Here is a 27,820-nt window from a genome sequence, read left to right as displayed (position 1 = left end):
AATATGTCTTTATGTAAAATGACAGCAAAAACAGGGTTGCAATTATATATTTGCGTGACATTGCACGCAAATATACATGGGTTTTGGTCTGACATACTTTACAGCCATTGCAAATAATTTGCTGAGTGTTTTTGTTGTTGTGTCAGTGCACCAAGAGGAAATATATGCAATTCTTGCACCGTGCTAGGGTTTTGCAAGAGCAAGAGAATACCCCTATTATATTATTTTTTCTAATTAATTGCCGAAATAGTTAATACAGTAGAACGAAAAATACTGGGGTACTCGCTTTCTCTTGCAAGATTGCAGATTGCAAAAATTATATACAAATATGCAAGGGCACGAGAGCACCCATTGCAGAATCTAGTGATATATGAACGGCTGATTCGGTCAATTTATTGTGAATGACTATTAGGCATGGCTATTGTGAATTGGCGCACCTTCTGCATACATTTTTAACAAAAAAAACTGACACAAATCTTTATAATTTAAATAGAAATTATAAAATCTATTTAAAACTTACCTTCCTCAACAATTTAACGACGTAATATGTCTTTATGTAAAATGACAGCTAAAACAGAATTGCAATTATATTATGGGTTTTGGTCTGATATATTTTACAGTCATTGCAAATAATTTTCTGAGTGTGTTTGTTGTCGTGCCGGTGCACCAAGAGGAAATATATGCAATTCTTGCACCGTGCAAGGGTTTTGCAAGAGCAAGAGAATACCTCCACTTAGTATGTGGTGCAACACGTTACTATAAATAAAGCAATTGTACAACTTGTGAACTCTCAAATAATTGTTGTCGCAACGGTTATTTAATTATCGCTAGGGTGATAAGATTTAGGTTGGTTGTCATCGAAGTCATCTAACGGTAGGCTCAAGAAACGTGCTGTTTCGACGGGGTCGGACCATAAGGACAGGGGTGTTAGATGAGTGGGGTTTGATGGGAATACAAAGAACTAGTTAAAGTCATACGGGGACTCATTGGACGCACTTGACGGTCAGTGCGTGTCTGAAACAGATTGCGTCCGAAATTCGATCGGCGTACTGTCTAATGTTGTCGACGTACCTTTTGATGTTCCTAGAAGGCGGCTCCGCTTCAAAGCAGACGATTTCTGAAGACATCAATAGACATACTGTAATCGGCCAGAATACAGTATTTACAAAGGTCTGTGTTCCACTACATCCAAGGGACCATATCTTTGGTTTTTTGTCTTTTCCATAAGCTGCCCGCTAACGACTTGAGGATGCGGCTCTGTACTTGGGCAGTTATCGGCACAAACTGTCGAATAAAACAACCCAAATTTTAAGGATGTGGGACGGATATTCGACTGTGGTGTTAAGATCCAGTCTGTGCTATTTCATCGAGTTCATAAATATAGTAGTTGTGACTAATAAGGGTGAATGGTTAAATTCATTCTAAATTAGTTAAAATCATTATTATGAAATAAAGTTCATTTTGAAATGAATTTTTGTTTGTTTATTTTCTTTTGCTAACCTACTGTCAAATTTATTTAACTACAGCTCAAGAAATAAGGAATTTTTTTCTTGAGCATTTACTTGAGAGCTGGAACCCAAATTCAAGAAGTTAAAACCTGCGCAACTAAGAATATTTTCTTGTTTTCGTACACCGCAGCTATCGATACGCGTCGTAGGATCTGTGTGAACATACTTTTATAGTGCAGTCGTGATTTGTTGCAAAACTATCGGAAATCGATGTTGTAATTTAATCGAATTAGTGTAGAAGGGTATATGTGTATGCGTGTTTCTTAAAATTATTTCTGTGAGTTGAGAGATTTTTTACAAATTATAGATAATATTTAGATTAACGCATGTGAATTGATGTTTGCTGCGAAATCTACAAAGTCTAAAGCAATACCCCAAAGTTTTCACAATGCCTAAAGTTGTTTCGCGTAGTATAGTGTGCTCTGATTCTAAAGATCAAGAAGAATATAATGAAGAAAAACCATTAAATATATACTACTGCCTCTGTGGGAAACTGACATTAATCCTCGGTTAGTAAAATTAAATGTGCCGTTAAAATTTTAAAAGTTTTTAATTTATACGCCAGATTGTACCATTGATATCCTACCACTGCGGCCTGCGGATGGAGCACGTGTTATTGATGGTAAAAAGCATGCCCATAAACTAGCTTTTCAAGAAGGACATTCTCTATATATTAAACGGGAAAAAGGATACGAACAGCAATTTCGCTTAAATGTACGTGGTAAATTTTAGAATAGCATTCCCCAATTTCCGGGTTAATTAAGATTAAGTAAATATAAAAAGTCCGTTGTACGCCATGTAGGGATTTACATCCATTTTTATTTTTCATCTCACTTTGGAAGTGCTGTCAAACTTTATCATTTCAAACTTGTCAACTGCTAACAAGCGGTTGTAGTTAAACATTAAAAAATTTAGGAAAAATATTAATAGAAATTGGGAAGATTAAAGGAAATATTGGCTGGGATTTAGAATAGCATCCCCGGATTTCGGGGATAAAATGGGTATCACTGGAAAGGTGACGTTCTCCAGATCACGGAAATATATATATATACATATAGTTGCCGCTGACTTATAGTTTTAAAGATATTTGCATTTAACCCTAGAAGGTCATCGCTATTTTTATAACGTAGAGGTCATCCCTCGTCGATTCGACGACGGCATTACTCAAATTCCTTAATATATTATCCTACCTATCAAAACCTACTAAAATCAATATATTCACATTACCTGGTTTATATATCTTCTAAATAAAACAATATCAAACACTTTTTCTTAAATCTTTTATTAAATAAATAAAATTTTCACAGCTGTGATTCATTCGGCTTTTGTACAAAATACAAACTAAGAAACTTAAAAAAACTAAACAATTTAATAACATATTTTCACTGAATGGTATTTTTTCATAAAGATAATACTATTAACTGAAAACATAAAATACTTTACGGAATGAAAGTTCTCATTTTGTACAAGAGGCACAAAGTTCTATTTTATGCTCCCCACAAAGACTTTTTTACATTTTGCACTAAATGATTTCGTCATCCGTCTCTTAGCAGGCGGACAAATTGCGCAAATCTTTCTCTTTTTTGTTAAATTTTTTGGGCGGTTAGTATCTGTGGCATTTTCATCAAAAGAAACACAACTTTCAATATTTGATCGCAACGACGTAGACATTGCTGGTACTTCAAGTCTGTTTGTCAAATTACTTTGAAAAAGGGCAGAATGCAATTTTTTCATAAAAGCGGAACGACTGAGAGGTATTTTATTTGTTTGAAATACGTTGTGTAAATAAATAATGTAGCTGTTAATAAAAGCCATGTTCAGTATACCAAAAAATTGACACATTGGCCATCGGTTGGTTTTGCGTGAACAGCTCATGACACTACACATTTGGTCAAAGGTGTCAACGCCTCCTTTCGCTTTGTTGTAAAATTCGATCATGTAGGCCTTATTTGATTTGGGGTTTACTGCTCCTTCCTCATTACAGGATGATAATAAATATATTACCTTACTATATTACGTAGTACTCACCAAGTGGAAAGGTGGTTTTGTTTGATCCTTTTCCCAAATACGGCATAGCATCAACCATGTACTTTGTACCGCTATCACATATCATGACCATTTTGAGTCCATATTTTGCTGGCTTGTTTGGAATGTACATCCGGAAGCTACATTTTCCCCTGAACGCCAGTAGTTGCTCGTCGATCGTAAGGTATTCTCCAGGCTTACAATTTTCCCGGCACTTTTGAATGAACATCTCCCAAATTTTTCTAATGGGGGCAAATTTGTCTTCAACTATTTGAAGGCGTGCAGATTTATCGTCGAATCGAAGACACGACATAAGAAATTTGAACCTTGCTTTTGTCATTATCGAAATATATGTTATTCCACCATAAGATCTGTCAAACAATTCATCTGCAGACAGGTGCTGATCTTTCTTGACTGCTGTTAGTACCAAGAGTCCAATTAAGGCAGAAATTTCATTTGAATTTCTGCATCAGATTCTAGTTCGCTGCTGTCTAACTCATCGTCAGTTCTTTCTTCTGACGAACTTGCATGCCATATCTCATCGTCTAATCCATTCTCGTCGTCGCTCATTGCAAGAAATTTTTCAATTTCTTCGTCAGTATAAATTTTGCTGCCACTCATCTTGTATTACAACTGTACAAACCAAACAGATAAATAAACAAGAAAAATAATTTCGGAACGAAAAACTCACACAAAGTTCATCGTTCGTCTTTTCGACTACGCCTGTTTAAAAAATAGATACTTACACAGATCGTACGAAGCCAACCAACTTCAAATATTAACAGCTCAACAGTGACTAACGCTGTAAAAAAAAGAGGCACTGTACAAACAATGGAACAGTGCGATAACGGCAAAATAAATACCCGCGTCGTCGAAACGACGAGGCATGACTTTCCAGGGTTAAAGTTGAAAAATTGCCAACCTTTACATTGATAATTTGTATATTGTGAGTAACTTTTTCACTTATATTATGCACTTTTTACGTACTAGCACTTCACTATAACGTTTCTGCATATTATTTTTTTTAATATTTGTTGTAAATAAAGCGCGACGCGAAAAAAAAGTAACCATGGCAATCCTTTTCTTATTGTGCAAATGCAGAGAATTGTAACTAAAATAAAATAATTGAAATAAAGCTTTGTATTTTTTGTATTGTATTTTTTTGCTCCTCTTAAGTCATTGGTGTTTTATCCACAGCACACATACATATGTACATATATAGTGGATACAATGTCTACTGTTAGTTAAACATTGAGAAATACCATGTGCAATTTAAACGAATATTTAAAAAAATATCATCATTATATTTACATATTTCTCCTCTGGAGAAGCACGGTTCCGATTACTTTGGCGAAGGGGTAAAAAACACGAATTTCCGTACGATTTGCAATCAGCACGCGTACTGAGCGGGCAGATCGACGAATACCGCCCTGTACCAGCTAACCTCGGAAATACAGAGCTCGCTGGATACGGGGGAGGTGACGTTATGCGCCTTCCTAGACATCGAAGGTGCCTTTGACAATGCGTCCCACGGGAGCGTGGCAAGGGCACTGGAGAAAAGGAATGTGGCACCTACAGTGCGCAGGTGGATAGAGGCTGTACTGCGCACCAGAATAGCTGAAACCACATCAGGAGGCACCACTATCAGTCTCGGAGTGCTATCCCCCCTGTTGTGGAGCCTAGTCGTGGACGAACTACTGGTGCTGCTAACAAACAATGGAATCCGCTGTCAAGGATATGCGGATGACATTGTTATCATAGCTAGAGGCAAATTTGTGAGTACTCTCTGCGATATCGTACAAAGGGGACTAGGTCTAGCCAAAGGTTGGTGCAACAGTGTTGGACTAAACATCAATCCCTTGAAGACGACCATCGTCCCATTTACGAGGCGCAGGTCTCTGCCTGGCCTGAGAAACTTAACACTCGGAGGCAGAGAGATAGAGATGACAAACATGGTCAAATACCTAGGTCTCACGCTGGATTCCACGTTAAGATGGAAGCAGCACATTGACCTGACCATGGTCAAAGCTACTAAGGCACTGATGGTGTGCATCCGGCTGGCTGGTAGATCCTAGGGGTGCAAACCAAGGATTATCAGATGGTTGTACACTATGATATATATGTGCGTCCAACTGTCAGTTACGGAGCGGTGGTTTGGGCACCGAAAGCAGAGCAGACGACGGTAGCACTCAAACTATCGAAACTGCAAAGGCTCGCGTGCGTCTGTATGACAGGAGCTATGTGCACCTGCACTTGAGGCCCTGCTGGAGCTCACCCCGCTACACCTAATTGGTCAAGTCGCCAAGTACACTCTGCTTCAAATCACAGCAGAGGGGACTGGCAAAGGTAAAATAATCTCGTCCCAACGCATGGAAAAGCTAAGTGGCATAATACCACTGGCTCCTTTTCCAAGGGACGGCATTAACAAAAAACTGAACTTCACTAAGAAGTTTAAGATCACCCTCGGCAGCAAAGCCGAATGGAGCGACTCCACTCTCGAGCTGCTACTCAGGGATAGCTCTATCATGTGGTACACCGACGGCTCGAAAACGTCGGAGGGAATTGGCGCAGGGGTCGCAAGACCACGCACGAAACTCTCCATACCTATGGGTAAGTTTCCGAGCATATTCCAAGCGGAGGTATTTGTTATAAGTCGGTGCGTAGAGTTAAACCTCCAACGCGGCTATTGCAACGAACGTATAGCTATACTAAGCGATAGCCAAGCGGCACTTAAGGCGATCTCGTTATACGAGTTAAAATCGCTATTGGTGCAGGAGTGTATAGACCCAATAGTCTTGCAGAATGCTACCAGGTGCACCTTATTTGGGTGCCAGGTCACAGAGGCATCGACGGTAATGAACTGGCCGATGAGCTTGCCCGCTCTGCAGCATCCACCAGCATGGTAGGACCGGAACCTTTCATAGCGGTGGGTCCCCACACCATAAAGGAACAGTTCCGCAATGATGAAGCAGTGGGTAGGGAGATACATTGGCAACACCTTTCAGGCTTGCGGCACGCAAAGTTGCTGATGAATGGTTATAACCTCAAAAGGTTTAAAATCATAATCAATCTCTCAAGAGTTAAAGTCAGGCTACTGATCGCCTTCTACACCGGCCATTGCAAACTCAAGAAGCACTTATTCAACATGGGCCTAGCTTCTTGTGCGAATTGCCGGTTCTGCGATTTGGAACCCGAAACTCCAGAACACCTGCTAATGGATTGCACAGCAATCTGTAGACGTAGGACCAAGGCCCTTGAATCCATGTTTCTAAATAGGGATCACATCGCCTCAATTGCACCTAGCAGTACTATATTGGAATTCATCAATTTGCTGGGGCTAGCTGAGACGCTGTGAGTCAGGAGAGGGCATAATAGACTCTAGGTCGCGGTGCAATCCTCATTAATTTATCTATCTAACGATTTTTCTTTTTTTTTTTTTGCGCGATTTTTTTTCTGTATTAACTACAATAAAAAAATACTTTCCAACATTTTTCAATTTATAATTGAGTCGTGAACACTTTTTTCATATACATACATACATATGTGTATGTATAACATGTGATTTATATTTAATAACCTATAATATTGTAAAATTTATATCATATCGGGGTGACCGAAGTACTTTCGCGTAGTACTCCTTTCTGCGTTGGCGGCCTTCGCCCGCGCTCTAAAAAAATAATCCTGATCAACCGAATACCCGGTGTTTAAAAGGTTACAAAATTTATTTTATTATAAATTTTATTTTTATTTTAATAATATAAAATAACGAAATTATATATTTAAATATTAAAAGTTTTATTTAAAAATGTTATCAAGCGGGGCGGCGGAACTCCAATGCCGAAGATGATTTGACGCTGCTGGTGATCGAATTTCCGCGCATCGATATCAAAAGTAGAAATCGCGGTGGAATAGCGTAGGTATCGACGCGGCAGTGTCTATGCGAAACTTGGTAGCGAATTGTCTGTGCGAATTATGATGTGGGATGATTGTATGACGAGTTGTGTAAACGAATGTATCTGCTTTCCCCTTGTCCATCCATTTTGATGAGTGGGTGCATGAGTATGGTGAGTTGTGTTGGTGTCATAAGCTGTGGTGAATTAAGCTGTCTTATTAGGGTGCGCCAGTTTTCACGGGTAGAGTGGGGGAATGCTTAACTCATTTAAACATCCTGGGCCCTCTAGGCGAATATTTTGTCTAGTTTTATATGGCGATCGTCGGATATTTAGTAATGGAGAATTGCTCCATATTTGCGCCTTTGTGTAGAAAACAGTTTTTCATTTTATATGAATTTTAATATGCGTCTAGGTGCTTGAGATAAACACCTTTAATTTGCTTGTTTATTTAATTTTACTGACGACTTATTATATATGCGAGTTTTTCTTTTATCAGTTTATTGTGCGGTTTATTTATTATTTGCCTTTTCTGTAGTTTTGGCGATTGTTGCAAATTTTTTTTTTTTTTTGATTGGCTTATTAAGGACCGCAACTCCATGCCTGTCTCAGGTATGGCCTGAATGGGTGCGCCTTTGAAAACATACCCTAGGGTACTGTTATATGAGAGGGATCTTGCGAGCGTACAGTGAATGGCCGTTAATTGAAATCGGCTTCAATTCTTGTTAATACTGTACACAACTGTTCATAGTTGTTTGATTAACATGGGGAATGCACCGCGACCTTTGGTCTATTGTGCCCTCTCCTAACTTACATAGACTCACCTAACCCCAGCGCATCGATGAAGTTCAATAGACTTCTGGGCGCTAGTGAGGCTATGCGATCCCTATCCGGAAACATTGATCCGAGGGCCTTAGTCCTGCGTCTACAGACCGCTGTGCAGTCAATTAGCAGGTGCTCCGGGGTTTCAGGCTCCAAGTCGCAGAACCGGCAGTTAATGCAAGAGGATAGGCCCATGTTGTAGAGGTGCCTATTCAACTTGCAGTGGCCGGTATACCATGCGACCAGTAGCCTGAGTTTGTTCCTGGGGAGGTTTATTATAACCGTGAACCTGCTCAGATTGCATCCTCTCATTAGCAGCTTGGCATGTCTCATACCACGCGTTTGCCGCCAATGCTCCTCTCTGCCCACTCCTTCTTCCCTGCGAAGTAGCTCCTTTATGGTATGTGGACCTACCCCAATAAAGGGTTCTGGTCCCATCATCTTGGTGGAGGCTGCGGAGCGGGCTAGATCATCCGCCAGTTCATTACCGGCTCTACCGCTGTGACCAGGCACCCAGATTAGGTGTACCTGGTTACGTTCTGCAAGGCTGTTCAGCCTCTCCCTGCACTCCTGCACTAATAGCGATTTGATTTCGTAAGAAGAGATTGCTTTTAGCGCCGCTTGACTATCGCTGAGAATGGCTATTCTCTCATTGCGATAGTTGCGATGGAGGTTTATTTCTATACACCGACTTATGGCAAAAACTTCTGCCTGGAAAATGCTTGGGAACTCTCCTATGAGTATGGAGAGCTTAGTGCGTGGGCCCGCGATCCCCGCACCGATTCCCTCCGACATTTTCGAGCCGTCGGTGTAGCACCTTAGCGTACTATTCCTCAGCATCAGTTCGAGATTAGAATCATTCCACTCGTCTTTGCTGCCGAGGGTGACCTTAAACTTCTTCTTGAAGTTAACTGTTTTGGTAGCGCTGTCCCTCGGGAGGAGGGCTGATGGTACATCGCCACTTATCTTTTCCATCCTCTGAGACGAGATTACCCTACATTTGCCGCACCCCTCTGCCGTTATTTGCAGAATTGTGTGCTTGGCTACCTGACCGATAACCAAATGAAGCGGAGTAAGCTCCGTCAGAACCTCCAGTGCTGCCGTTGGACAGGTGCGCATTGCGCCCGTCATGCAGACACAGGCTAGCCGCTGCAGCTTCGATAGCTTGGTCTTAACCGAAGTCTGCGACGCTATTGAGGCCCAGGCCACCGCCCCGTATGTGATTATTGGTCGCACTATCATGGTGTACAACTACCTGAGGATCCTTGGCTTACAGCCCCAGGACTTGCCCGCCAGCCGGTTGCACACCATTAAAGCTTTTGTTGCCTTGTTCAGGGTCAGGCTTACATGCTGATTCCACCGCAAAGTAGAATCTAGCATCAAACCTAGGTATTTGACACTGCCGGTCATTCCTATCTCTCTGCTCCCAAGTGTAAGGTTCCTGAGACCGGGTAAGGACCTGCGTCTCGTAAACGGGACTACGGTCGTCTTGGAGGGATTGATGTTTAATTCAACCTCTTTACACCACATCTTCGCCAGGTTTAGACCTCTTTGTATTAGGTCACAGAGAGTGTCTTCGTATTTGCCTCTTGCTATAATTACAATGTCGTCCGCATACCCTTGGCAGCGGATCCCATTGTTAGGAGTACTTACAGGTCGTCTACAACTAGACTCCATAGCAGGGGTGAATACACACCTCCCTGTGGGCAGCCTCTTGTTGTGCCAAGACGAACCCTCTTGTCACCTACTGTGGTCTCAGCAACTCTGGTACGCAATACAGATTCAATCCATCTGCGCACCGGTGCTGCCACATTCCTTCTCTCCAGTGCCTTGGCTACACTTTTATGAGACGTGTTGTCAAAGGCACCTTCGATGTCCAAGAACGCGCAAAGCATCACCTCTCCATGCTCCAGTGAATTCTCTCGTTTGTGCCTCTGGCCAGAGCTTTATGCAGCCGGGCCGCCTCTGGCGTTGAGGTAACGTTCTCGCAGAATCTCCTGAAGCTAGCCTGCTTTGCAGACCTGATCTCCTTATTGTATAAAGTGAAATAGCTACTATGTTCGTCCCAGACCCTCGTACGTTTCGCTTTGTTGAATAGTCTGCGTACTTTTTTCCGGAGGTCTGATAGTTTCCTTGACCACCAGGGACTGTTTCGCCTGTCTGTGGTCACTTGTAGGGGGCAGCTGCAATGATAAGCGTTAATGACAGACTCGTTTAGCTTAGATAGCCTAATCTCCAAGCCTGGGCCTGACACGCTGTTATCAGTCTGCTCCCCCCTGCCCAGTTCCTCACCTAGTATAACCCTGAAGGCATCCCAGTTCGCCTTCCGGGGGGGAGTTTCCTGACCTTGCGCGCGAGCTGGCTCGTTGCTGTCGTTTCCCTTTGCCGGAGACGCGTTGTTTTCTTGGCTCTTGCTCCTCGCGAGAGCCTCCGCTGCCTCCGGGGTTTTCCCATCACGGAGGTGCCGTAGGTACCACTTCATGGTGGAACCACTCATACCTTTTCTGTGCGGGTCGTCGCACCCGCCGGGTTGGCCAGCTTCTGGGAGGGGGCGTTGCCCACCTCTTCTGCGCCTTCTCCTCCTCCCTCTTGCGCCGTCAGGCTCTGCCTGATGCGACTCGCTCGAGGCCGACCCACTACACCTGCCGGCGGGGGTCTTGGTGACCTTAGTTTCTGCTGCAGCGGCACCAGGCGTTACCACCAGGTGAGCTCCGCTGCAAGAGGGCACGTCGTCATCGTCCTCCCTGGCGTGCTCCTCTGGCGTAAGAGCGTCGAGGAAGCTAAACTTCCGCCTAGCCCCTCGACCCCCCTTACCTTCCACTGCCTCGATCTCCTTCTCTTTTTCCACTACCGTTGTCCTTTGTCGTTGCCCTTGTCCGTCATCGAGTCCAGTGCTTATGTTTGTTTTATTGTTGTTGCTGTTCATCTTTGTCTTTCGACCCTTGGCTCAAACATGGTGAGCTGTCGGGTCTATGTTCTGTATGGGGAACTGAAAAGTCCGCCACGCCAGAGCCCCTTGGCGCGGTAAGGCCACCGTTACTTCCCAATACGGCCCGGTGTTGGGAAGGCTCCGTTAGAATACAGCCACATTAACCTCCTGGCTGCAAAGTTCCAATGGGCACGGGAGTCGCATAACACCCTGGATTAGGAGGTGGTAGCTCTTAGTTAGCGCACGCATGCGGCATCCGACATCTCGCGTGGTCCGTGCTTAACAGCACCAACCGCACAGGATTGGGGGGCGCCGAGTATGCCTTGCGCCTAAGGCCCTGCACCGCGACAAGGTGCCTACCTTTCATAGTTAATTTGAAGCTTTATTCAGCTGATTCCCATAACCCACCCATATGAGGAGCGGTCGGATAGTTGTGATAAGAGCAACCTTAGCTTTTGTAAGAGTAGGTGCGTCAATGTATCCCATTGGGAGTATGCTGAGCCATTAACTTTCTTTTTGATTTTATTTATTTGTCGGTATGTGTCGGTTTTTCGACCTTTTGATACAACTGTGTTATATTTTCTGTTTTTTGTGCGTATGCACTAAATTGGCGTTTAGTAGTCCGCCACCGCTCTAGGATTTGTTCAGAATTGGTTTCTTGTTTTCATTATTGGCGAAAGCCATCCTGCGGGAAAGAAAAGTTGTATGTGTTTTTAATATAGGAGAAAGTTCCCCTATATCTCGATATTTCCTTAATTGTGAATTAAGGTTTGCATTATCCTCAACTTGAGTTGGTATGGTGGTAACTGGTTCTGAAACTAGTCCAATTTGTGTTTCGCTGTGCAGCGTTTGAATTTTTTGTGCCTTTGAGCGACATGCTGTCACTTGGCAATTTTTACAGTTTTGGGTTTCAGGATTTGCTTTTGCAATTAAACCCGTGGTTTTTTTAGTATGCGCCCTTTTTTGGGGTGATAGGGGATATGTGCTATAATGAAGCATTGTATGGTGCCTTTTATGACAATATAAGCATTTAAATTTGCGTTTGCAATTTGTAAATGTATGCGCATGTGACAGGCAATTTGTGCAAAGTCTTTTTGACCTGACAAAATTATTTCGTTCGTTAACTTTTAAGCTTTTAAACTTCTCGCAAGATATAAGTTTATGCCCTCTTTTACATAGTTCGCATGACGTTTGTATTCTTTGTTCGGATGTGAACGTTTGTGTTTTGTAAAAGCTTTTGTTTAAATTGTTTTTGTTACTAACTTGGGGTCTATTGAAGCTTCGGTTTTGGTCGTGTTTAATGTTCTTAGTTTTGATTATATTATATTGACGGTGAGAAAATCTTTCATTTGTTGCCACGTTGGGCATTTTTTTCGTGATGAGAGCGATTGCTCCCATAGAAGTAAGGACTTTTCTGGTAATGCGACGGTGCAAATATTTACCAGAATTGGGTCCCAGCTGTCTGTGGGAGATAAATCGAAAAAATATGATTTATTATGTGTATTAGCCATCAATTTGTAATATAAAATGAAAAATTGTGGAAATCATTTTTTATAATTTTTTGTTGAACTTTAACTACGAATAACTTTGAATGAGTTGACTCAGCCAAAAAATGTTCTAGACGTTTTTTGTAGATCGCTAAATTTCCTATAAGAGTAAGTGTTGATTATCGCTTACAAATTATTTGTTTCTGTACATTAAAAATCCAAACAAAAAGAACAAAATTTCCTGTATTATTTATATAGGAAATCGAAAATGTCGACGAGGCACCTCTTAATATTAATATTAAGAGCTCAGGTTTTACCAGAACTTGTTTTTAGTCATGTCGGATGAGATTTTCATGGTAACTAAGAAAAAAAAAATAAAAACTTTTTTTGGCCCACCTTAATATATATATATATGTGCCCATGATTTTGAAAGTGGTCATATTTTTTTTGTTTCGAGATGTTTAGAGCTTTGCATTTTAAAGGATTGAAAAAAATTCTTGCATTATCGATAATGATTTTTCGACAGTAAAGTAGTCCCAACAAACAAGTATTTATTATGATTGTGAAATTTATAGCCATTTTTTAAAGAAAATGTGATTTTGAAAGGTTTAAATGACTTGTACCACTTTCAAAATTAACTGCATGACTTTATAAATGACTTATACCACCAATGAAACAATTTTATTAGTAATTAACATTTTATTCAAACTCATTTCATTGTGACTAAGTAAATTATTCATTAGTATTTAGGGAAATAAAGTGTTTGTGAAAAATTGGTGGAATATAGGGTAGTAGATCCATCATATCTTTACGTTTTTCTTTTGTTATTGGTCTAATGGTTGTGTATAATGGAAGTAAATCAATATTTCCGTATACTCTAGGTTATCCTTTTTTAGGTGAGAGGTCTAACACTTTGAATTCGGAGTTGTCATCCAAGGAAGTTTTATAAAACATCTTATATGGGGCATTTTTTTAGAAATCTGATCCATTGTATTTTTAACCAAGGCACAGCTTCTCCATTGATGTTTTTCTTTCTAATATTCGTTGATTCTTTTAGTTGTCTTGTAGAAATAAAATCTTTTTGATCCATTTGTACTACCGAAAATGGGTTTCTCATCTTACATGATTTTATTAAATTATAATAATGCTCAGGGATGTTATTAATTATTTACGATTTTTTAATTTTAGTTTCTATCAAACCAAAAATCGCGATCATTTGGCAAAAAAGGATGGCCGGATACCATAAATTTATGATCAATTGTTTCAACATTATTATCAGATGATCGAACAATTTTTAACCATATTAAAGCTCTGTTAATGTTTCGATTTTGTCCTGAGCAGGCATCACTGTAAGCTATTATATGCTTTTGAGTGGTAATGTCCCGAATGTGCTTTAAAATACAGGACGTAACTTCCTGTGATGATCTTGAGGCGATTGTTTCATCCCATGCATACATTTTAGCATTTCCATTGTTGAAATTATGAAACCCTAAATTGTATACATACATGTTGCGCTTATAGTAAGCTACCGAAACAGAAAGTTTTGGATAAGGAAGCGCTTTCTATAGCTCAAATGTGAATCCGTAATTTTCACTCGGGTTATCTTTTGTTTTTTGTATGTGATTTGTTAAACTTTCTCTAGCCTGTTCGGCACTTTTAAGATGTGAATCATGAATTTCCATAAGATGCAACTTCTCGTCTTCATTACTGGATGCTTCAATTTTTACTTTTATCGAATCACACAAGTGTCTTTACGAGGAGAATGAAAGTTTAGGTTGAACTCAGTATTAAATATTTTTCTATAACCTCTTCAGACCCGAGCATGATCTAAACATGGTTTTAATGTTTTTTTTTTGGTTTTTTGTAGTTGTGGAGGTATAAAAAAAACACATGCTTTGAAAGATATAAAAAATTTTATTTGTGAGTATGGAAAAAATCGGTTGCACATGTGTGTACTTCAGGTCTCACTTATGTTATTTCGAGTTGAGATTTTTCATGGTGTGATAGTCTTCAAAACAATTATTTTTTAAAATACATATTACATTTTACACAAATGGTGCGGCAACGTGAAGAGCACTTCGGATGACGACATTTTGAGACGAAGTTATAGTCTACGAATCTCGGCTGATGACCAACATTGTCCAGTCTGGTTTCGGTTTGTGGCTGTGGGATAATCTGGCGGCGTTTCTTTGCAAGAGGCTCATCATCATAGTCTAATTCGTCGTCTGTAACATTCAAACGGGATCTTTTAGAGGCACTGGTGCTGGAACGAGAAGTGGTTCCAGGAAGTTCAACTCTTCCGCCTGCATAGTTCATCATCGCTTTGGCCAGATCAAGTCTGTATGGGAGTAGTTCTAATTTGTCCTTGCGTTGGATGTCTTCTTCAGCACAGCAACGCCTGTACATAATCCAACAATTGACGGCAATTAGGTCAAGGAAATGACAGAAAGTTCTAACTGTCCATTTATCCCAGTCAGAAAAATGCCATTATTTTTTTGTAGCAAAAGCTCGGCCAGTTTTAGACTAGTAAAAAACCTGTCAAAATCCAACACCAGACCATCTCGGGCAGCCAGTACAAAGTTCTTAAGACCAAGAGGATTTGGCTTAGAAGGCACATATTGGCGAAATTCACATCGTCATGAAAATGGAATCATTTGTTCGTCTATGGACATATTCTTAGACCGTGACAACTTATGGCATCTCTTCAAAATGGGGTCTATTAGTGGTCTTATTTTCCATAGTTTGTCATCAGCATTTGGCTTATTTAGATCTACAAAGTGAAGATAATTTCGAAGCTCAAAAACTCCGTCTCGGTTCATTGTATCCGCAATAATAGGCACACATAACTCTCTATTGCAGTAAAGCTTACCTTGAGGATATTTGAGGTTGCCCATCATCAAGTGCACGCCTGCAAATTTAATCATTTCAATAGCGTTCGTGTTCAACGATTTTAAATCCCGCTTTTGTGCCGAATATAGGTTGCTCTGCTCTGCTACTAACTCCCAGAATTCTACGCCCAGATACTCAAAAAAGCAGTACAATATATTCATGTCTGAAGTACCCTCCGAAACAAGTACATCCTCTGAAATGTCTGGCCCACGAGGAGTCATTTCAGTAGTGCGCCACAACGCTGAACGCAGTGTATTCTGCGATTCCTCTCCTGAATTCGTCTCGTTCTGTACCAGTTCCACACCTGCATCTTCGCCATCCATTTCCATGACATCTGCACCCTCTTCGCCACCCATTTCCATGATACCTGCACCTTCTTCGCTGTCCGTTTCCATGAAATCTGATGGTAGGTACTCATCATCGCTTTCTCCAGAGAAGTCCAAGTCGCTATCATTCAATAAAGCCTCAATTTCTCGGTCGTCCATTTTGAAGCTGAAAATCGGTCATACATTACACAAAACTAATGTTTAGTCCTGAGGTACACATATGTGCACCACAGAAAATAAAGAAAAGTTACGCGGGTAGAATTAAGAAAAATGTAAAACCTACCTTTTTACACGATAATCCAACACTTCGACTGTAGTATCCACTTTGATTTACCAAAAACAAGTGAACAATTGATTTTTTATTGATTTTCAAAGTTACTGACTAGGCGTCTCTTGCAAAAATTCTCAACTGTCATATTCAAATTAGATAAATACACAAAAAATAAGTGTTTAGGGCCACTTAGTGATAAATAGTGGAAACTTTAATAGCTTTAAAAGAATTTGTAGTACAAACCTTTACCATAAGATGTCACTAAGATGATTAAGTTCAGTGAAATTTAAAGTGCACATATGTGTACCCAGGGTCTGAAGAGGATAAGTCCACTCCTTTACACATGATGTAGTATTATTTTCACCTGAAGTGTGATGTGATCTCGTGTAATGACTCCCACATGCTGGAAAACTCAGAATATGATCTCGTACTACTTTAATTTTTTCTTCATCTGTTTTTCTAGATGAACTAGCCATTTTGCCACGACCATCCATTCCAGGTGTTTCAGAATTTAAGGCACGGCTTAATCTTCCGTTAGATATTTTGAAAGTATCCAAAAAAAAGTTTTGCAAACAGAAACTTCCGAATTCATACATACATATAGATGAAACTTAAGACTCCATTTTCTCATATATCCTTTGTGATTTCTCGAGCGTTTTTGTTTTATTGATTGTTTTCTAATCAAACCATACAGAAACATATTCTGTTTTTCGAAACTTGCTAAATTCCAAAAATAATCAAAATTAGCTTTCCTGTATTCTTATCCGATTCCATTTAAACACTTTTTGGAACAAAGACAATCTATATTTTCGAAAAGTTTAGCACTCACGGGATTAGAGTTTTTTGTTTCATATTCCTCTGCACGATATCTATGATGCACAAGATGTGTGTCCTCTTTCTTGATTTCATTTTGCTTTCTTCCATTTGTAAAGGTTCCGAACTCACTTTTAAACTATGGGCTAATTCATCAGAAGACGATATCATTCTTATTCGTTTCCATTTCTTGGGAGCATTACTTATATTTATTCGCCGTAAAATGTCTACAATTAACTTTAAATAGTAGGTTTTTACATTAAAAATTTTACTTCATCATACCTGAATCACTATCTGAAGACATGACAAAATTACTTTTTGAACACACTGACTTATACCACTATCAAAACGAACAATATCTGTATTTCAGTTAACAACTAAAAAATCTCTTCAGATTATGTTATTTTATTAAGATTTGATAAGTAATAGCTGATAAAATAGATTTTTAAAATTTTTGACTTATACCACTTACAAAATCAAGGGCTCATATATATATATTTTTGCCGAGTCACCACACTTTTTTGCTTTTTGTTTTGCTCCACTAAACTTTTTAATTTTTTTTTGTCTTTTGTTGTATATGTTACTTTTGTCTGTACATTTATTAGTTAATAATTTTGTCACTTCACCACACTTCATCGGTTTCTGTTTTGCTTTAGTTTGTGGTTTGTCTTGTGGCTGTTAATTTATAGTGCCTTTCTTTTAGGCTCGAAGGACCATGTTTAAAAGGTGACAAAATTTATTTTATTATAAATTTTATTTTTATTTTAATAATATAAAATAACGAAATTATAAAACGATTTTCGCTTTTTTTAATATTCAGAAAAATACTTCCACAAATTTTTTTACAAAATTATTATAAAAAATAAAGAGTTGTACACTCACAATGTGATAATCTGAATAACAATGAAAAATATTAATTTTTACTCGAATATTCTTCAGTCTTTGAATTTTTCTCATATCTTCTGGTTTATATCTTTCTTAAAAATAGTGATAGAACTTACAGATGCACTTTTCTAACTTAGTCTGGCGACGTGTCACTCTCACAGTTACCCTATGCTTTGAATGTAACAAATACTTTTATTTCTCCAAATTTTCAAAAATGGCATTTAAAAACTCCAATTCTGGCAAAAATTCCTGCAAATTGTGTCAAAGATATAGGGCGAAAATGGTTTTTTTCTATGGCTTTTAATAAGACGTCTTGTAAATTTACTATCAACTTCCTCAAAAACCGTATTGTGAGAATTTTGGAATTTCAGAATTTGCGTGGCTTCTAGTTCCTAAATTTTATATACTTAATATCGAAGATATTTTGTAAAAATTCACTTTTGTTCGAACCACCTCATGAAACTTGTAGGTAGGTAGATAAAGGGGGGCGGCAAAACATCCTTGGCCCCGGGCGCCCAAAGTTGTAGCTACGCCACTGACGCTGCTGTTGATCGAATTTTCGTCCATCGATATCAAAAATAGAAATCGCGGTGAAATAGCGTAGGTATCGACGCGGCACTGTCTATGCGAAACTTGGTAGCGAATTATGATGTGCGATGATTGTGTGACGAGTTGTGTAAACGAATGTATCTGCTTTCCCGTTGTCCATCCTTTTTGATGCGTGGGTGCATCGGTATGGTGAGTTGTGTTGGTGTCATAAGCTGTGGTGAATTAAGCTGTCTTATTAGGGTGCGCCAGTTTTCACGGGTAGAGTGGGGGAATGCTTAACTCATTTAAATACCCGGGATGACCGAAGTACTTTCGCGTAGTATTCATTTTCCTTATTATTATTAGATATAAAATTTGAGTTTTGGTTATAAAGTGGTTAAATATTGGTTATTATAACTGACAGCGTTTTCCATTTTTTTATGATACGTTGTTTTGAATTTTAGGTGACAATATACATATATAATGTTATTATATAATATTGTTATATAATATTATTACATAATATTACTTATTTGTTTATTAAATTTAAAAAAGAAAATATCCATGTGCATGAATAGAGGAATTTTCGCGAAAAGAGGAATTTCAGAGAACTGTCTTGTTATCGTATGGCAGCGCTCCATTTCGTCGTAATTGCCAGCACATAGATGTTGTTTACTACGAGTGTAAAATGTAATTTTTAAAATAAAGATTTCTTAGGTAAAAAACGTGCAAAAAGTGTAAAATATGGATTTATTTAAATGTTTATAGTTTAATATAATTCATTTGAAGTGAAAAAATGCGCCCCTTGACGTATTTCCACGAGCCTGGCTCGCGGTACAATTTGTGTGCCTAACATGATTATCACGAGCGTGGCTCGTGGTGCAATTTCTGCGCCTAATATGATTATCACGAGCCTGGCTCGTGGTGTGTAGAAGTGTACATTTGATGAAGATAATTGAAATTTTCCCGTTATTTTCGGCAAATAATGTAAACAAAAAACATTGCTTCAGTTGAGTGCATTATCTACTGCAAATCAGTTTTATAATGATTGTATTAAATCGTAGTATTTTATTTTATGTAAATTTTTAAAACAAGTGTGCGACAGTTCGTAAGCATCAAAACTGGTTTGTTTAGTGCAAGTTGCGTTCGAACAGTTGGAAGCGAATTTTGTTGCGACAGTTCGTAAGCATCAAAACTGGTTTGTTTAGTGGAAGTTGCGTTCGAACAGTTGGAAGCGAATTTTGTTGCGCTAATTGATACGGCAAGGGATTAAAATGTTACAATTTTTGAACTTTAACTTTTCGGTATATATGGTACTATATATTTTTTTATCGGACGAACTTCCTCTTTACAACGGTACGTTCAGATCGCGGCGCTAAGGAAATCGGAATTTTGCCGCTATTTCTTGTGATAATTCGTGTGGTCGAGCACGGTGTTCCGCTCGTTCCGTGGTTGTGATTGCCCGTGGGGAAATGGACGGCACAAATGATTCCACAGGAGATAATAAATAGGAACAAAAACTTTCTGGTAATAAATATAATTTTATTATAAAAGTTCAAATTGCACTTACCACGTCCTAACGGCCGAGTGACGTACGCGTACATTCGGGACGTTGGGTTCGTTGAGCATATCTAAGACTTCAGATTTTGTCTGAGTCTCGATTTTCTGCTGCATTTTGCATCAGAGGCACCTATCGCATAGATCGGGTTTTTTTGGGGGGGCGAGATTAGAAGATTGTGTGTATGTGATGTGTGCATGGGGTCCAACCCCTGGCCACCAGTCCAGAGCTGTAAGAAAGCTCAACTGGTAGTAGCTTCGGCTACGAGGTCTGACCAGAGACTTAATTCTGGTACCACGGGGAGCAGGAGCCCTTGGAATTTACTCCAACCTGCTCATGCGAACTGGCCCCTCGGGGAGTATCGTGGTGGTTGAGGTTAAAATCCAAATGCGGGAAGAACTGACTTTGTCAGTTGAATGTGGATTCAACCGGGTGCCGAACCCAAAGCACGGCCGCTGTACTTTTTAGCGCCGTGGGGTAAGACTATCGTCAGCAGGTACCCACGTTAAACCCACAAGTGACGTTGTTACCACGTCTGGATCGGGTGAGATGTCGCAAAAGAAAAAAGAGCGCAAATTTTAACCAATCAATATTTGGTTGTGTTCGAATTAAAACTTCGAAAGAACTTCGAAGAAGCGATAGCTCTGCCGACACAGACGTGACAAAAGAAATTGGGCAGAGGCAGCGTCAACATCATGTTAAGTTGAATGGATTTAAGTGAGCAGGAGGGCTTATACGCAGCACATAAGTTTTGGCCGCAACATTTTTGTCATCGTAATATGAATCAGAACTTATTCCTATTTTATTAATTATTCAACTTTTTGAGACCAATAACTAATTTAAAAGGTAAATTTTAGAACAGCATACCCCGATATCGCGCTCTAGACAGGGCATTGCGGGCTCAGGAAACACTTGTCAAACATGAGCATAGTCTCTTGTACGAACTGCCGGTTCTGCGACATAGAACAGGAAACCCCACACACCTGATTCTGGATTGTACAGCAATTTGTAGAAGCAGGCTTAAGGCCTAGGTTCCATTTAAGTGGATAGGGATCACATAACTCTAGTAGCGCACAGCAGGCTCCTGGAATTCTTCCGGATGCTGGATCTAGGTAACCATATGTGATTGTGATGAGGGCACAATAGACCCTTGGTCGCGGTGCAATACCTCGTTATTAACTATCTATCCATATATATTTTTGAGATATTTGAATTTAAAGCTCAAAAATCAATACAATGCGTGTTTCTCCGATTAATATTAATTTTTACGCTTATATTTTTAACTTTTATATCCACTAACACTTCACACTAATACGTTTCTACCCATTTATTTTATATTAAATAGGGCAAAAATAACTTTAATAAAATAGCAGGGGATGCTATTCTAAATCCCAGACAAATTAAATAGTCTTGATGTTCTTTTAAAAATTTTCAGCTGTTATTAGTCTTTTCCTCGTTACTCTAGCCCAATTTCCACGCAAGTCTCGTATAGGCATGTTGGAGTCAATTGGTGGCTTCATTAACTTTTGGGCTTTCCAAAGAGAATTTCGCTCGCCATTAACCGAAAACATATAAAGTACCATAACTAAGCACTAAATTAAGATATAAAACTGTATTTTGGTACAGAGGATCGCAGCAGCAAGGTGCACCTGTGTGACCTCAAGTTTAATGTCCATATCTCCTAAACCGCTTAAGCTACAACAACCAAATTTGCTGAGTACAAATCTTATAAGAACTTCTACAGACAGTGTGAAAATGGAAATGAAATCGGAGGATAACCCCGCCCACTCCCCATATAACGGTACTGTTAAAAAGTACTACAAGCGCGATAAATCAATAAATAAATACGCCAGAGACATTAAATTTTACCACCGAGATGGTACGGGAGAGCTTTATGAGAGCAGTTGTGAAAATTGGACGATGGGTGAGGCACTGACCACTTTTTGGTGAAATCCAATATCTTGGGTCCAGACCAACCGATTTCGACTAAATTTGGTTATGACATACTGTGATCAAATTGAAACTTTTAATTTATATTTCCAGTGTTTTTCGAATCGGTAATTTTTTTTCTGTAAGTTGGTAGTACTGTTAGTGACATCTATGCTAATTTTCACGACAAAATATTCATTAGTATTTGAGATACGCGTCGTTTTGTGAGGCTCTAAAAGTGAATTCTTTGATTTTTACTATGTCTGAATTTATTGAACAAAGAAATACGATAATGCACCGTGATCATTTCGCCACATTTTCAACTAATATCGTACCGCAACCTCCAAGGTCGCCGTTTTGACTCAATTGTGGATATAAAAGCTGAATCGAAGATTGCTTTCATGGCCATCACGATGGAGGATTTTCTAAGTGCTATGATCACCTGAAAACTCGTTGGCATAATTGTATTGCAGCAGAACCGGATTACTTTGAAGGTATGACAAAATTCCCCTTTCAATTTGACCACAGTAGTATAGCAGAATTTTAAATTCCACTTGATTCGTTCAGCTTCCAGTACGCAAATCAAGAAGCAATTTATATAACGGGATAATACAATGCACGAATAATGTCTTTAGTGTGTGCCACTTTATGACCAAAAATTATTTAAATCCAATAAAAACTGTTAAAACCCATAGGTACCGAATATTTAGACCCCGATACCTATAGTTGACTTTTGATCGAAAATGTTGGTCAATGTGTGATATGTATAACTGAAATTAAAGGATAATCCTTCTCTTATTATGGTATGTCTGTATGTCAAAAATTAGCCCCATTATACCTAGTGTAAAGATTTTCGATCTTCGGGGTGACTTTCCACCGCACATACCGGCCAATATGGGAGTTATCTCAATGAAAATAAGACAGCGGGTTTTATTCATAACAGTGTATCGTTGTACCTAAAATAGATAAATTTGACCGAAAACTTGACCTATCCCCTTTATAACTAATATGAGGATTTTCGAACATCCGGCTCTCTTTACTCTATATGATTGGTTTTACACCGTAAAGTACTTCCCTGGCTTTGATTCTTGCAAGTTGTAAGAGTATAAAATGTTCGGTTGCACCCGAACTTAGCCCTTCCTTACTTGTTTATAGATATTATTGTAGCATGTAACTGCGCTGTAACATGAGATTCTAATTAAATTGATTTCATCGTTTTCTAACCAACACTGCTGTTCTACTATGTGTCCTTCCATCTGTGTGGTTTGTAACATAGACTCTTTAATCTCGGTATAATGAAATTTTTTTATTCCTAAGATGAGTTTCTGACAATAGCATTACATCTATATTATTTTCATCTAGAAATCTAATAAGTTCCAATTTATGTTGGTAAACACCGTTAGCATGCCATATACAAATGTTCAAAATGATCATTTTTTATTTAAAAAAGTTTGCAACGTATGTTTTTGTGCTTTGATCATCTCTTGAATATTATTTTGCATTGTAAACATAAATTGGGTAAGGTTGAAAATCATACTTTCAGCGCTTCCATTTGATTGGTTTTAGGGCAATTGCATTTGTGCAGTGTTGCCTTTCACCACGTTTACATAGCTCTCTTGTGTAGCATTGTCTTTAAGATTTACTGGTTTTAAAATATGGACAGCAGTTTATGGCGGGAATCACCAGACAATAGTATTATTGCTCATCCAAAACATCTCGAGTCATTGCGTAGATCTTTCAATCTGCGGTTAAGTGCTTCAAATGCTCGTTTGTGAACCATTGTGCATTAATGATGATTTTCGGTGCTTATAAAACTTGCAAATGAATACATTTGGAAGCAGTCTTATTAAAGTTTTTAATGAGTTCCACTTTAAAGGAAGATTTTAAGAGATAACATATATCGAATGAATAAAGACGCATTTGGGTGTTAAATTACGTTTTTTAAATCTTCTTTAAGTGGGGAGTCTGCTTTAGAAGCTTAAAAAAATCGATTTTTTTCTTGATTAAATCTCTTTAAAAATTATCTAGGAATATGCCCCCAAAGTTATAAATGGTAATTCGAAATAAAAAAAATAAATTTGAACATACGTTTAAACAACATAAAGTACAATTTTTTTGGTAAAAAACCACTTTCAAGTTTTGGGAAATTTTGGAATTATACACTTTTTTAATTTTCTTAGTTCAACAAGAACATTAGTTATTAACAAATATGAATCTCTTTGATTTTTTTTGTTTGCGCTAGAATTTACGGCCTGCATACTGCCATTTTTTCCAAAACTCAATAATTAAGACATTTCGTGTTTTATAATATGTTTTCCCCTTTTCGGCCCTGTCGTAGAATCCGACTTGGAATTGGTTTTTGCCGGAAATGAAAACCGATATCGGTTTCATTTGGTGTCGCGAAATTCTATCGGAATAAGCTTTTTTCGAACATGAGCAAAACCGATATTCAAATCAGCTGTTCCATTGATGTGTTAAATTAAATTTACGCTTATTTGTAAACAATAGAGCATTTTTAAATTATTTGAACTGTTTTGTGAAAATTCAAAGAAAATAACTGAAATATATTATGGCAGCTGCAATTGCCATATTACTTATGATGGAGGAGGAGCAGCAACACAGTTTAAAGCGGCGAATATTGCGAGATAAGAGCAACCCTCTCGAGCTGCCGGAGTCAACGTATACAAAACTTTACTTCAATGGCTATGTGTTTATAACTCACTTATTTGCAGATTTATTGCTCAATATCGCTTAAACAAAGAAGCTTTTGTTATGGTATTGGACAAAATTCAGCCACGCTTACGTTCATCGACGATTCCCGCAGTACTTCAACTTGCTGCAACGCTTCGTTTTGTGGCCGAAGGCGCATATCAGCGATCAGTGGGAAATGATGCAAACATAAGTATGGCAAGAAGCACTATATCTGAAGTGCTAACACGAGTGATAAAAACATTAGAACATTCTATATGTAATCAATGGATACAACTTGCAATGGGAGCCAGTGAAAAACAATACTCCAAAGACTATTTTTATAACAAATATAGAATTCCTGGCATCATTGGCTGCATCGATGGAACACATATTAAAGTTATAAAGCCTTCCACTGATGAACACCTCTACTTTAATAGAAAAGGATTCTTCAGTATGAACGCTATGATTGTAAGAAATAGAACAAGTTTATGCACCAAGTTACTATTAAATGTATATGTGTTTACTTTCAAAGGTTTGCGACAGTAATATGACGATTCGTGCAGTAGATGCAAGGTATCCTGGATCCAGTCATGATGCGTTTGTTTGGAGCATAAGCACCGTTCGACAGCACTTTCTTAGGGAGTACGAAATTGGCGATCGAACTTCCAGGTTACTAGGAGACAGTGGATATGGTATTGAACCGTTCTTGTTAACTCCATACAGAGATTCTGAGTACGGCTCACCGCAAAATACTTTTAACAGGGCTCATTCTTCGGCACGCAATGTGATTGAAAGAACGATAGGCCTTTTAAAAAGTCGCTTTCGATGCTTACAAGGTACATTGCAATATAACCCACAAAAGGTGGTTAAAATTGTCAATGTTTGTTGCGCACTGCACAACATCTGTCGGTGCTATAACATTGAATGCCCCAATATAGAAACTATCACCGTTTCCACAGAAGTTTACGAGGAAAATTGTGAAATTTTATCACATGGTAGAATGCAAAATGAGGGCCAACGGATCCGAAACGAAATAGCAAACGCTCTTTAAATCTATTGTTCTTTTGTTAAGGCACACAACATGAAATTGTTTATTTAAATACGTAAATCCTTAAATTAATTAAAGTATAGAATTCATTGTACATATGCAAATAGTTTTATTTTAACGTATTTTAAATCAGCCATACTCTTCCAAGGGATCATACTCCTCCTCCTCATGTTTGCGTAATACTTCAAGCATTTTTTTGCTGAATTTTTTGAATTCCTGTGTTAGGTTATTAACCGCGCTAACTAAAGCCTTGTCTGTCTCCCTCCCAATTTTTTGAAATTCGAGGATAGCATCCATTTTGTTAGATATATCCTGCTTCCATTCTTTGTCGTACTCAATAAACTTTTTTAGCCGCTCATTTGTTGTTTCTTTTGGCGTAGGTTTTTGAGCGATAGAGGTGTCAAGACGAGGACGTTTCGCAGAAGTTGAAGGGATATCGTCATCGCTTGATATTAAATATTCTTCCTCGAGACCAAATGATAGTCCCGAAACCCCTCCAACACTCTGAGCCATTCCACAAATGCGTACAATGGTTTCCTCCGTTTGGTTCAATGTATACTTAGAAAATGGTCCTCCACCAGTGGCTCGGGCTTCGATTTTATTCTGCGCCAACTTCTTTTTCACTTCGCTTTTCCAGTCCGTCCATATCTAAAAATAGGAGAAAAGAATTAGAAAATGGAATAGGATTTCCACTAGCATGAGTATGAAAGCATTGTTGATTACCTTCTTCCAACCGTTCACATCCTTTATTGGCGGGCCTGCGCTGTTAAGCGACTCTGCTAATTGTTGCCAAAGGGAGTCCACAAGCGCCTTTTCTCGTTTGGTAAACCCTCTGGCGATGTCGGGATACTTCTCCATAAACTGCAACAGTACATCATTTTGTCCTCTATTTTTATGTTTTCCCCTGGAAATGTTGAAATAGTATCAATGGTATGTTAATATTCAAATGTGAATTACATTTTACACTTTGGACAAAATATATGTATGTACTTACATTTTATAAGAAATAGTAGCTACAGCGTGTAAATATGGCACATAAAATAAAAACGTTAGCGATCGTCTGACCGTTTTGTTTCCGATAAGAAAACCTACAAACCCGGAATTCGCGACACCTTAAACCTATAAAAATGCGTTTCGAACATGAAAATCGATAAGATCGGATTGTGCGACACCTTTCGAAAAAAACTGTCGGATTGAAATGCGATACCGAGAAAATCGGATTCTACGACAGGGCCGAAAGATAAATTAATTCGAAATAATAAAATAACTTGATTTCTTAACTTTCATTTCAATTCTGTGAGCAACTATCTTCTTGCTTTGTTTCTGATAGCAAAACCGATAAAATTATTTTCCGTGACACCCAAAACCGATACAAACTCTGTTTCGAATATCAAACCAATAATATCTGAATTCATGATACTATCTTCTTTTTTTTATCGGTTTAAATTCTGATTCCGAGAACTATCAGATTCCACAACACCCCTGAATGTGTCTTGAATGTTTTGGAAATAAGTGGCGCAAACGAAACAATCCAACTCTTGTCGTCAACGAAATCCATTCTGTTCAATTTTGTTGTAGTAGTTCGACCATTATCATCTGGTGATAGATGCTGATACAATGTATGACCACTGTTGCTTTCTTTTATACATATATTATATATAGAGAATTAAATAGAATTATTCTTCTCAATATAAACTATTCTTTAGTGTAAGCATTGCAGTCTGCCTTTATACTATCGCCACGATCCAGCATCTGATGTTACATTTATTATTCGAGGCTCGTTAGTTCGCAAAAAGACGGAAAATTTTCTTGAGTCAGAAGAAGTAATGACAGCCGATTCATCTATTGAGGGTGTTGGATTTGGTACTAGCGAAAAAATTATGGTAACCCGACATACAAAGCACATGGGGAAATTCAGTTCAGTTACTGTGTCAACCATTGACGAAGAAGAGGACGAAATCGAAGCTGTAAGGAAATTACTTATTATTATATATTTTTAATTTGCGTTTTTTTCCTTTTATATAGCGTGAAATTGCAGATAGTTACGCAAATAATGCAAAAATTATAGAGAAACAACTGCAGAGAAAAGGAGGAAAGTTGACGGATTTGACGTTACATAATAAAAAGGAAGAAGCACCCATTATAAAGAAAGCAAGAGGAACACTGCTTGATGTATAAATTATTTTTTTAAATAAATATCCACTTTGCATGAATATAATAA

The 27,820-nt window shown here is 38.6% G+C and overlaps 3 protein-coding genes and 1 long non-coding RNA gene across 8 annotated transcripts; 2 read left to right on the top strand and 2 right to left on the bottom strand.

Annotated features, from left to right (window-relative positions):
• Positions 1 to 1,726: 1,726 nt before the first annotated feature.
• On the top strand, positions 1,727 to 27,820 carry LOC126764892 (STING ER exit protein). 4 transcript variants are annotated; one of them, XM_050482563.1, is made up of 6 exons: positions 2,128 to 2,222; positions 22,209 to 22,354; positions 24,437 to 24,539; positions 24,593 to 25,019; positions 25,084 to 25,387; positions 27,306 to 27,466. In XM_050482563.1, the coding sequence occupies exons 3-6, from the start codon at positions 24,457 to 24,459 to the stop codon at positions 27,308 to 27,310; spliced, it is 819 nt and encodes a 272-aa protein (XP_050338520.1). In that variant the 5' UTR covers positions 2,128 to 2,222; positions 22,209 to 22,354; positions 24,437 to 24,456; the 3' UTR covers positions 27,311 to 27,466. The 4 variants fall into 4 exon arrangements, with proteins under 4 accessions (XP_050338522.1, XP_050338520.1, XP_050338521.1 ...); XM_050482565.1 differs by lacking the exons at positions 22,209 to 22,354; positions 24,437 to 24,539; positions 24,593 to 25,019; positions 25,084 to 25,387 and adding exons at positions 1,727 to 2,017; positions 27,625 to 27,820 and having other exon boundaries at positions 2,074 to 2,222; positions 27,306 to 27,566; XM_050482564.1 differs by lacking the exons at positions 22,209 to 22,354; positions 24,437 to 24,539 and having other exon boundaries at positions 2,129 to 2,222.
• On the bottom strand, positions 14,782 to 19,440 carry LOC126764906 (uncharacterized). Of its 2 annotated transcripts, none has more exons than XR_007668114.1 (3): positions 16,391 to 19,440; positions 16,160 to 16,285; positions 14,782 to 16,042 (listed from the first exon to the last, which is right to left on the bottom strand). XR_007668114.1 is itself a non-coding variant. In XM_050482583.1 (3 exons), exons 2-3 carry the CDS (start codon positions 16,033 to 16,035, stop codon positions 15,298 to 15,300), a joined length of 639 nt encoding a protein of 212 aa, XP_050338540.1. In that variant the 5' UTR covers positions 16,036 to 16,285; positions 16,391 to 19,440; the 3' UTR covers positions 14,782 to 15,297. The 2 variants fall into 2 exon arrangements, 1 of the variants encoding a protein (XP_050338540.1); XM_050482583.1 differs by having other exon boundaries at positions 14,782 to 15,431; positions 15,531 to 16,285.
• Positions 19,875 to 22,145, top strand: LOC126765023 (uncharacterized). Its single transcript, XR_007668239.1, has 2 exons — positions 19,875 to 22,002; positions 22,063 to 22,145. It is a non-coding gene; the product is annotated as an uncharacterized LOC126765023 (long non-coding RNA).
• On the bottom strand, positions 25,705 to 26,683 carry LOC126764904 (uncharacterized). Its single transcript, XM_050482581.1, has 2 exons — positions 26,323 to 26,683; positions 25,705 to 26,247 (listed from the first exon to the last, which is right to left on the bottom strand). Exons 1-2 carry the CDS (start codon positions 26,455 to 26,457, stop codon positions 25,729 to 25,731), a joined length of 654 nt encoding a protein of 217 aa, XP_050338538.1. The 5' UTR covers positions 26,458 to 26,683; the 3' UTR covers positions 25,705 to 25,728.

The sequence above is a fragment of the Bactrocera neohumeralis genome, unplaced genomic scaffold, assembly GCF_024586455.1.
Source record: "Bactrocera neohumeralis isolate Rockhampton unplaced genomic scaffold, APGP_CSIRO_Bneo_wtdbg2-racon-allhic-juicebox.fasta_v2 cluster10, whole genome shotgun sequence".
In the NCBI taxonomy this organism is placed as follows: Eukaryota; Metazoa; Arthropoda; class Insecta; order Diptera; family Tephritidae; genus Bactrocera; species Bactrocera neohumeralis.
The sequence above is the reverse complement of the archived record's forward strand: the minus strand, read 5'-3'. Positions and strand labels throughout refer to the sequence as shown.